At 45.0% G+C, this 10,882-nt stretch overlaps 1 protein-coding gene across 1 annotated transcript; it reads right to left on the reverse strand.

The window, feature by feature from the left end:
* Nucleotides 1-3,364: 3,364 nt before the first annotated feature.
* Nucleotides 3,365-4,614, reverse strand: LOC104651339 (uncharacterized). Its single transcript, XM_010338362.3, has one exon. The coding sequence runs from the start codon at nt 4,562-4,564 to the stop codon at nt 3,689-3,691; it is 876 nt and encodes a 291-aa protein (XP_010336664.3). The 5' UTR covers nt 4,565-4,614; the 3' UTR covers nt 3,365-3,688.
* Nucleotides 4,615-10,882: the final 6,268 nt, after the last annotated feature.

Consider the following 10,882-nt stretch of genomic DNA (forward strand, 5'->3'; position numbering starts at 1 on the left):
CTTTTGCTCTAACATAGGCTATCAAAATTTTTAGTTTTGTATTAGTATATGTTTTAATGTCAATGTTCAATCTTTAGAAAGACTATTATAAATAATTTCATTTTAACTGTATCCAACCTAATCATATACAAAATTTCTTTCATAAATTCTCTTTTCAAGAGCCTTCACATGACTTACACAGACCAGTTACAACATGCCTGGATTTTCTGCTTTTTTCTATTCTTCTTTATTCTTAAATAACCAGTCATTTTACTTAAGGATAAAAATTCACTATATAAGATTCTTTCTCATACAAAATTATTCTCTTTTCTTTTTAATCTTCCTTACCAAAAGTACATCTTCATATCCATAACATTCTGCACATTTCTTTTTCCTACTACTGGTTACTTTCTATCTTGTTTCATGTTTCCTTCCTAAATCCATATTTGGAAACAACCTTTGAATTAGGCAAATTATTCTTTTTATCAATAAAGAACACTATCTTTATGCCTTTCTTGTAATTTTTTCTTGTTAAAGTACATCTTATTTTGGCACCTTTTATACATAGAATTATATATATTAAAAGTTTTAGTTCCTAGTAAACTTAAATTTTATTGAAAACCTAGGAAATAAGAAATTTTAAATTTTCTGTCACATAACAGTATTTAACATGTAAAAACAACCTTATCATTTTTAGAAACATGTTTCCTTGTAATGTAAATTTTTAAATTGAAAATGATTCAGCCATATAATATCTATTATTTAATTTAACATAATTTTAGATGTCAAATTACATAAAGCTTATTGATGTTTATCTCATTTACATTTGCCTAATTTATTTATTTTTAGTAATTACAAAAACTGACATATTAGACAAACTTAGTCATTGTTTCAAGTTATTTCCTTGTTAATCATTTTTATAGCCTGTGAATATATGGTGTTCACTTAAGTAAGAAACTTAAATGTATGGATATTTTGTTGATAACTCAGAAGGTACAGCTGTTTTCATTAAACCAATAATATTAAATTAGTCTTATAAAAAATGACATAAAAATTATTCTGTTTTTGGCTGGGTTTATGGTCTTCTAATGTTTATTAGAGACAAATGTAAAACTGTCTGACCAGTACATCTAGGCAAATGTCAGCAAAATGTATGCTGACAATTTTGAAGATATTTTAATTTTTACTTTAGCAGTTACTTTAAAACCAGCTTATTTATTAAAGATTTACTTAGGTCATATGAACTTGGAAAATATTTGGCCTTGATAATATGAGCGCTCGTTTATTGAAAAGTCAATTTGACACCATGTAGACACAATATATAACATAATATGTGTACATATACATAAACACATATAAACACACACACAAATAAAAATCTTATAACTTTCATTTTAGAATTTTAGTCATGAGCTAGTAATACTCATTGGTTTATAAAGAATGGTTGGAACCAAATTATATTTCTGACAAGACCGAGACCTATTTACATTGCTAAATTTTGTTTGCCCAATAGGTAATCTCACGAAGATTGTGGGCCAAAATTTTGGACAAAGCAGTTTCCATGGCAGTTTGATTTTTAAACTTCTTTTATCCTTTTTTTCCTTCAGTTTCAAATGAGTTTAGGGTTAACTTTTCAATATTTATATTTCAGCTAATAAGAAAAGGAAAGTCTACACATAGCCTTGAATTAGTAATACAGTAAGAAGCGAGTGTTTTTCTCAACAGTAGAAAAGTCAACAGATTCAAAGTAGGCAGGAAAAAACGTAGAGAACTCGGGAGACTCTACATTTTCACTCTATATTTGCAGGTTAATGATTCTGAGTTCTGACTTTTCCTTGATATAATTTAACTATGGAAAAATGGGTACAAGAATGGGCCATGATATGTAGTCAGCTGGGGTCCCGGAAAACCTGGCATACCTTAATGTTTGAGAATCCTAGTTTTGGCCATTTCAGTATTAAATCTCCTTTAGCAAACCCCTTGCCTCCAGGGAGATACTTGCAAGTATAGGCTCCATATGTGTTACACATGAAGCCACTTCCACCTAATCTTTCAACTAGGAGAATTCCCCCTTCTTAAGACATGAAAAAATCTCACAGAAGAATTTACCCTTCACCAAAAAGTGATATCAACTAACTGAATAAAACTTAGGAACCTCAACCAAGTGGGAGGTCTGAGACTCAGGAGAGACTCACCCAGTCACCTGGAACCGTGGAGGAGCCGTGGGGGCTCAGATGGCCTGTGCTGGTGCCAGGGCACTGGGTCCCCCAGTGTTCCAGACATTCCTGGGCAGTCTACTGAGTCCTATCTGGGTCACCGTAGTTTTCAACTAAGGAAAAGAATTAAAGTTTTAAAGAATGAAAGTTTTATTCAGAAGTCTTACTGAGGACTAAACTGCTGGGCTAGAGAGACCTCAGTCTGTGATCCTCAGTGAAACTTCCGAATAAAATTGACTTTCATTCTTTAAAAGCTTGATTTTTCCCTTCAGACCATAGAGGTGAACTTCTGTGGCCAGCTGAATATGGTCACTGATGACGTCCACATCCTAGTTCTCAGAACCTGTGAGTGTGTCACCTTATGCGGCAGAAGGGACTTCACAGATGTGGCTAATTACAGGATGGGAGTCCCCTGGATTATCCAGGCGGGCCCAAGTCTCCACAGGGTCCTTCTTGGAAGGAGCGAGGAGGAGGACAGAGGAGAAGGTCACGGGCAGGTGTGAGTGAGCTGCTGCTGGCCCTGAACCAAGGACTGGAGCCAGGTGTGTCCTGGGTATAGGTGGGACTTGCCTGGAGCCGACGCTGTCCTCAGCAGAAGGGGGTGCTGTTGGCACATGTGTTACCAGGGGAGCCATTTGGGAACCAAGAAATCAGCTAAGAGGAGCCCCTGCCGGCCTACCCCTCCTGCTGAGAGGCCCATATCTAGAAACTTCTGTTACCAGAATGCTCCATGTTGAGGAGTGTGTGAGGTGCAAGAGGACTCCTGAGAGGGCCCCGCCGGAGGCCCGGCTCACCCCTCATCCCAGGCCTGCAGCCTCACCAACTGCACGGGGTTTCTGCTTCCACCCGACTCTTCTTTAGCTTGGACTGGCAGGGGACGGGTGTGGCAGTGGGTCCAAAGCTTAGCAGAGGCCGAGCCGCTCCGCTCCGCTCCCCTCCCTGGCCTGGCTTGGAGGCTCATCCCCCGTGGCAGGGTGTGGCTTCGGCTGCAGGAAGGGTGTGGAGCTGATCACACCTGCCTTCAAAGCCTGCTCTCTCTCAAGTGTTTGATCTCGGAATGAGAGACACTGTCCTGTCTGCCTTCAACAGGACACTGGTCCCACAGTCCAAGTTTGGAGTAGGCCCGGGGGCTCAGGGGAAGACAGAAAGAGCACAGCAGCGCGTCTTTCCTGACTCAAGAATTTATTGATTACAGCAATTCTTCTTTGTCACATTGGGAGCAGGCAACACATTTGGAGAAGGGGCTCCAGAAGGCCACAGCCCACCTGCTAAGGGATTTGTGAGTTGTCTCTTCCCAGACAGGGAGGAGGGAAGTGGGGTGTGCTCAAAACCCCCTTCAGGCAGCAACTACGTGGCCACTGATGGGAGCTGGTAGATTCTGAGGCCTCCAGGGGCTCCTGATGCTGGAGACTCCTGCTCGGCAGCAAAGACACAGTCAGCAGGAGACCAGGATTGAGCACTCGGCAGCCAGACTCCTGGCCTGAGCAGGGGCCTCAGCAGGCTGGGCAGGAGCACGCAGGGCGGCAGAGGAGAGACACGCAGGAGGCCGGGCGACAGCAGCTGGGCTGGCAGGAGGAGGCAGGGGCACAGCAGGAGGAGGCAGGGGCACAGCAGGCAGGCCTGCACATGGGGCGGCAGAGCAGGGACATGGAGGAGGAGGGTCTGCAGCAGGAGGTGGTGCAGCAAGCCGGCTGGCAGCTAGACTGCTGGCAGCATGAAGAGGAAGCCCCAGAGCAGACAGGCACACAGCAGACGGGCTTGCAGCAGACGGGTACACAGCTCACAGGCTTGCAGCAGACGGGCACACAGCAGGCCTGCTGGCAGGGGGAGGAGGTGCAGCAAGCCGGCTGGCAGCATGAAGAAGACTCAGAGCAGGTGGGCATGCAGCACACAGACTTGCAGCAGACGGGCACACAGCACACGGGCTTGCAGCAGACGGGCACACAGCAGGCCTGCTGGCAGGGGGAGGATGTGCAGCAAGCCGGCTGGCAGCTAGACTGCTGGCAGCATGAAGAGGAGCCCTCAGAGCAGGTGGGCACACAGCAAACAGGCTTGCAGCAGACGGGCACACAGCAGGCCTGCTGGCAGGGGGAGGAGGTGCAGCAAGCTGGCTGGCAGCTAGACTGCTGGCAGCATGAGGGTGTGCAGGAGCTGGTGCAGCCTGATTGGCAGGGGCTGGGCTCACAGGCTGCCTGGCAGCAGGGGCTGGACACACAGCTCGCCGGGGTGCAGACCAGGGTCAGGCAGGGGGCCTGGGCGCAGCAGCTGGGGGCGCAGCAGGGGGGCTGGCAGCAGCTCTCTGGGCAGTTGTCCACCTGCCAGGAGTCGGAGCAAGTGCTGGAGCAGACAGACATGGTGGACGCGGCCATGCTGGGGTGTGGAGGAGGTGAGCTGGGGGAGGTGTGAGTGAGTGAGTGAGTGAGTGAGTGAGTGAGTGAATGAGGAGCTCTGGGCTGTGGGGCTTTTATACCCCTCCCTGGCTTGCGTTGTCCAGACAGGAGGCTCCACAAGCTTCTCTTCCTCGTAGGTGTTTAGAGCTGTTGGCTGGAGATGCATCATTTATCTGTTTGTTTTTCCCTCATTAAACTTGTGTGTAGTTGCAGGGTTCTGCTTCTTCGTGAGTTTTTATTTTGGCTTCAGAAATGTGGTTGAAAATATTTCAAGCAAGTTTTTGTTGAGTTGAGGTTTTAGAGATGAACATTTCTCCAAAGGGAGCAATTCTGGTTCCACCTATCTGGTTTCTGGACTGATTAGATATATTTTATTACTTTAAATATGGGCCAGGCACGGTGGCTCTTGCCTGTAATCCCAGCACTTTGGGAGGCTGAGGTGGGTGGATCACAAGGTCGGAGTTTGAGATCAGTCTAGCTAACATAGTGAAACCCTGTCTCGACCAAAAATATAAAAAATTATCTGGGTGTGGTGGTGTGCACCTGCAATCCCAGCTACTCAGGAGGGCGAGGCAGGAAGATCCTGTGAACCCAGGAGGTGGAGGTTACAGTGAGCTGAGATTGTGCCATTGCACTCCAGCCTGAGCAACAGTGAGAGACTTTGTCTCAAAAAAAAAAAAAAAAAGGAGAAAAATGTGTACTTCGTATGAAATACAAATAGTACAGAGAATAAGATAAAAGGAAGCTAAGTGGCCTCCAATCCCTTATGCCTTATTAAGTTGATCCACACTTTATCTATGTCTCTTCAGCTCTTCCATGCCACCCTCAGAGGACTCTCTTTGTTTTATTTGAAGCTGCACCCTGGATCCTTTCAATTTTCATTTTCCATGGTAAAAGATCAAGTGCTTTTTCATATATGGTGATTTTAGGACATACATTTTAAGATTCCTTGCTTGTCTGAAAATGTATGAACTTTATACTTATAATGATAGTTTAGCTGGGTGTAAAATTCTAGTTTTAAATTACTTTTCCTCAAAATGGTGAATACATTTCGCCTTTTTTTTTTTTTTTTTGGTGATATTCAGTGTTACCGATGACAGTCTGATGCTGGTCATTTATCTTTTTTGTTCTCTCTCTCTCTCCTTAACTCTCTGGGAGCATTTGCGTTTCTTTTTGTTGTTCTAAAATGTCATGTTTTTGTTTCTAGGCTTATGCATTGTTTTACTTTCTGTGGTTAGAACTCATTGAGTTCTAATCTTTCAATGTAAAGATTCATCTCAGAAGTGTTTTTGCACTTTTAACAATAATTTTATCTTTCCTGGTCTCTCTTTTTATGACCTTTTATTTTTGTCTTGTGTTGAATGAAATATGTTATCCATTCACTGATGATGTTACTTTGAGTTTTTAAATATTTTTCCTTGTTTCACTGGACATCAGATAAAGTCTGCTCATTGGTGGCAGTTCATTCAATTTATTCTAGTGCATTAGGGTCCTTCTCCAATTTACTCCTTAATCTGTTTCTGTTTGCTTCTTTTTTCTACAAACCTATGAAGGACCCTGCTGAGCCTCCCTTTGTTATTAGATAATTTTGATTTCAGTTTTTAATAACTCTTTAGGTATCCTTTCAGTGACTATTAGTACAGGTGTGTGAGAACTGTATGCTTAATCTACTTTCTGGGATTGAAAGACTTGGTGCTGCTTTCAGGAAATGATAGGAAAGCCAGGAAATCTAGGATGATGCCATATTAGTGGGTGCACTGCAGACACACACAGTACAAGTGTGGTCTTTTTACATCAGCCACAACATGAGGTGCAACTTTGGAGGCCCGCACTCACTGGAGATGTGTGCTTTTGGATCATGGAACTTTCTGCTGGGTGCCAGCAGGCCTTCTGTGAACAATCAAATGATCAGACTATTGACACTCTGGGGATATGATTGAGCTGAGCCGCAGGGATTAAATGGCCCAGGGTTGGGAGAGGGAGGTGCTGGGAGGGGATGTGAGTCTGGAGGGCAGGGTGGCCCACAGCCGGGTCTTCTGCAAGCGACACATGTTTGGATTCTTCTTTTCCAAAACGTAGTCTTTTGTTTGATTGGACTCCCGTCCATCATGGCTGGCTGCCCGGCACAGCGATGGAGACATGGTGACAGCAGCCCTCTGGTCTTATTTCCAAAGTTAACAGACGTGCCTCCCACAGCTCTGCACTAAGCCCGTGTTTGCTGGTTTGTGGCACAGCCTTGGTCTCATGCATGTGGTGTTTTTCTATTCAAGTTTATCAAGAATTTTGCCTTGGGCTTTTAATGAAGGAGTGAGTTTGTTCATATATGTCCATGTGTGTAAATGTGTGTGTATTAATCTATTGAGAGTGCCAGTGGCTTTTGTGCTTTTTTATGAGTATAGTTAATGATATCCTCTGCAACTTGTGATCTAAGATAAACATTACTTGACAATAGCTCATGATCCCTTTTTCCCCAGCTTTATTGAGATGTAATTGACAACTAAGAATTATATAAATTCAAGGTGTACAACATGATGTCTTGATACATGTACACATTGCGTGATGATTACTGCAGTTAAGCTAATTAGTATGTCCATCACCCCACGGTTAGCTTTATTTTCTGATGAGACATTCAGATGGACTCTCAGCAGAATTCAGTGTCACTGCATCACATTCTGCGTTACAGCCAACTGTCCCGTGTTGCATGTGAGGTTTCCAGAACGACTCATCCTGCACAACTGAAACTGCATCCTGTCATCAGCACCTCCCCATGCCCTGCGCCCCCAGCCCCTGCGAACCACCACTTTACTCTCTGCTTTGGTGAGCTTGGCTTTTTAGATTCCACGTGTGCGGGAGGTCTGCAGTATTTGACTCTCTGTACCTGGGTTATTGCACCTAGCATAATATCTGCAGGTTGATCCACGTTGCCACAAATCACAGGATCTCCCTCCTCTCTATGGCTGAGTCGTGTTCCATATACATTGTGTTTATACACTGCATTTTCTTTATCCACTCCTCAGTTGATGGATGCTTAGGTTGCTTCCACATCTTGGCTTTTGTGAAAAGTGCTGCAGTTCACATGGGAGTGCAGGTATCTCTGAGATCTGGCTTTAATTTGTTTTGTATAAATAAACAGACTGGGATTGCTCATCACAGGGTAGTTCTATTTTTAATTTTTCGAGGAACTTCCATACTATTTCCCATGATAGCTGCACATAATGGCTTAGTTTTCTGTTAATGTAGGTTCATAGAATCTCTTACATTATTTTTTGAAATGAGATTGGTCTACAGTCCCATCTCTCTCACTGTTGTTACTGGTTTTGTCATCAGGGTGTCATCAGTCTTACTAGAGGAATCCAGAAGCCCTCTGGCTTCTTCTGAGCTCTGGAATATTTCACATATTACTGGAAGGTCTTTATATTGAAGGCTGATGGTATACACCTTTGAAACATATGAGTCTGCCTTCTGAAGAATATCTTTCAGTACCATTTCCATATTTTTCTAGATATCATTGTATTAAAATTGTTTTGTTTTGTTATTCAGTGTAGGTAATTTACATTTTTTAGAACACAGTAGATTTCATTCATATTTCCAAATTTTAGGATAAATATACCCATATTATTTTCTTATGCTGAAAGAAATCTCTGAATCTGTGAGCATACTTCTTTTTCCATCTTTAATGTCTGCTTATTTTTATTACACTGTTTTTTAATTTTCTTTGGATTTTCCTTGATGGACCTCTGTGGATTTCTGTGGACATTTGAAAAGAGGGCGTCGTGTTTCTTCTTGTTGGAGATTGCTGAGTAAAAGTTTCAGAAGGCATTGTGGGTGGTAAACTTTCCAGATCCCTGTTGTCTAAGAACAGCCCTCCCATGGATGCCTGCCACAGCAGAGTCTAGTTGCAGAATTACTTCCCCCTACCTTGGGAGAGGCCGGACCACCAATGTGTCTCATGTTTGCATAACTCCTATCTTTTATGAAGCCTTTTCTCTTTCCAGAACCTGGCACTATTGCTCCTACTTGTACTTCATTCATTTCACCAGACCTTCTCCCCGTCACTGTCATCAGCTGTGTTCACCCCCCAGATCCCATCTTCCTTTAGTTCAAGCACTTTTATCTGCATGTAGGTTTGATGATTTTGTTCCATTCTTAGGTTCTCTCTTCCTGTGATCCTGGTATCATAGACCCTGCGTCTCTAGGCTCATCCCCCTCGGAACTCAGGCTCTTCCTGGCTTCATCTCTTTGTCCTTCTGCATTGGGTTTGGGTCAATCCTTGCCTGAACTGGGTCACTGTATCAGCTCTTCTGTTTTCAGGATCTATTACACAGACCACCATTGATATGTGTATTTACAGTGTCGCACTTTCAGTCTCCTGGAACTTGGGGTGTTTTCCTTCTTTCTCTTCCTCCTCCTTTTTGGTAGCACCCTGTTCTTGTTTCATGAAGTGACAACCTCTCTGTTTCCTCACATCTGCATCATTGCTTGATCAGACTTTGCTTCTCTGTCATGCTGTGATTTCCTCACATGTCTGAGGATCCTTAGTTGTTGTTCACATTTTTAAGTGAAGGTCTAGATTGTTTGACATTCATTGCTGAAAGGTTCTCTGCCCATAGATACACATATTCTGCACCCAGAGCTGATGCTAGGGCTCTGAGGAAGGGGGCCCTGTTCATTGCTGGTTGGACATGGGGGATCTCGTTCATCTTGGCATCCAGAGCTTCCTGGGGCATGGCCTCTTTCTCTCCAGCTTGGGACCTAGGCTGGGAGTCTCCTGGGCCAGCCCCACCCTTCCTGGTTCTCCCAATGGATGCAGGCCACCGAGTGGCTCTTCCTGAGAACTCGACACATCAGCTAAAGACCACTGAGCACCCACAGTCACCCTCATGTGTGGTCCCCATACTAGGGTCCCGGGAGAAGTCATTTGTCTTCACAGTCCTGCTTTTCTTTCTGTTGGATTTAAAGTTAACAGAACCTGATCTTTTTGTCTTGCCTTTTCCAGAAAATCCTTACTGACCTGGTCTGTTGATGGCATGCTTCCGTTTTCTAACACTGCTCTGGCACCATTCATTTTTATTTGGTTAAAGGGGAGATGGAGGCATTGGCCAGTGGCCATCTCAAATAGAGGGCTAAGACTGTTTTTTAACAGATTGACCGAGATAAAATTCACAAGCCACAAAGTTCACCCATGGCAACTGCACAATCCATTGGTTTTTAGTATATTCCCAGCGTTTCTCAGCTGTCACCAATATGTAATTTCACAACATTCCCCCTTGAAGAAAAACACTGATCAGCAGTCACTCCTCATGAACCCCTCACCCAGCCTTGGGCACCCACACATCTACTTCCTTTATCTGTGGCTTTGCCTGTTCTGAGCCTTTTACACAAACAGATCTAGCCACAAGTGGCCTCTCACTGAGCATCATGCTTTCAAGGTTCGTGCATGTGGCAGCCTGTGTCAGTATTTGACTCCTTTTCATAGATAAGTAACATTCCCTGTGGGAATGGGCCACATTGTGCTTGTGTGGATGGGCTGTGTGTTGCTTGTCCATTCATCTGTGGATGGACATTTGGGCTCTTTCCACTTCTTGGCTAATGTCAGTGCTGCTGTGTACATGGGCACACAAATCTGTGTGAACGTTTGTTTCATCCCTCTGGGGGATGAAACTGGACTGGCAGGGTCACAGGGTCACACAGTGAGTGGCATTTCGAGGAACTATTTTCCAAGGTGTTTTCACTGGAGGCTGAGGCTCTGATGAGGCAGAAGACACATCGAATGGGAACCCAGAGCAGGGGTCAGAGCTGAGACCCGCCCCCCAGGAGATGTCCTCCCTGGGAATGGCCTGACAGGCTGGGCCGGGTCCTGTCGGTGCCTCGGACAAGGGCAGGTGGGAGTCAGTGACAACGTGGAGGAGGTCAGAGAGCGAGCCCCGGATCCTCCATGCGGCTCTGTGTTCTGAGTCTGTGGCCAGCAGTGGGCACAGTGAGGTGGGGCTCAGACATGCATGTGTGGGGAGCCCCTCCCCAGGATGGCGCCGGAGCCCTAGGATGAAGCCTCAGCCCCCACCAGCTGCCCCACAAACCCGGGCAGGAAGCACACATCTCTGTCCCTGGAGGCCCTCATTTGTCCCTTCATGGGGACCCGCCTTTGCTTCCAAGGGGGTGGACAAGGCTGTGTCAGTTTGGCCCTGGCCCTGGGGATGGCCGCTGCTGGCTGTCCTGTGTGGTCTGCCTCGAGGAGAGCGAGGGAGGTGGCTGTGCTGACCACAGTGAGCCCCACGGGGTGGGACTCCGGGAGATCCT

Source organism: Saimiri boliviensis, chromosome 18, assembly GCF_048565385.1.
Source record: "Saimiri boliviensis isolate mSaiBol1 chromosome 18, mSaiBol1.pri, whole genome shotgun sequence".
NCBI classification, from domain to species: Eukaryota; Metazoa; Chordata; class Mammalia; order Primates; family Cebidae; genus Saimiri; species Saimiri boliviensis.

Excerpts from the sequence above, each read along its gene's own strand:
- LOC104651339 (XM_010338362.3), bottom strand. The coding sequence starts at position 4,564 with ATGGCCGCGTCCACCATGTCTGTCTGCTCCAGCACTTGCTCCGACTCC.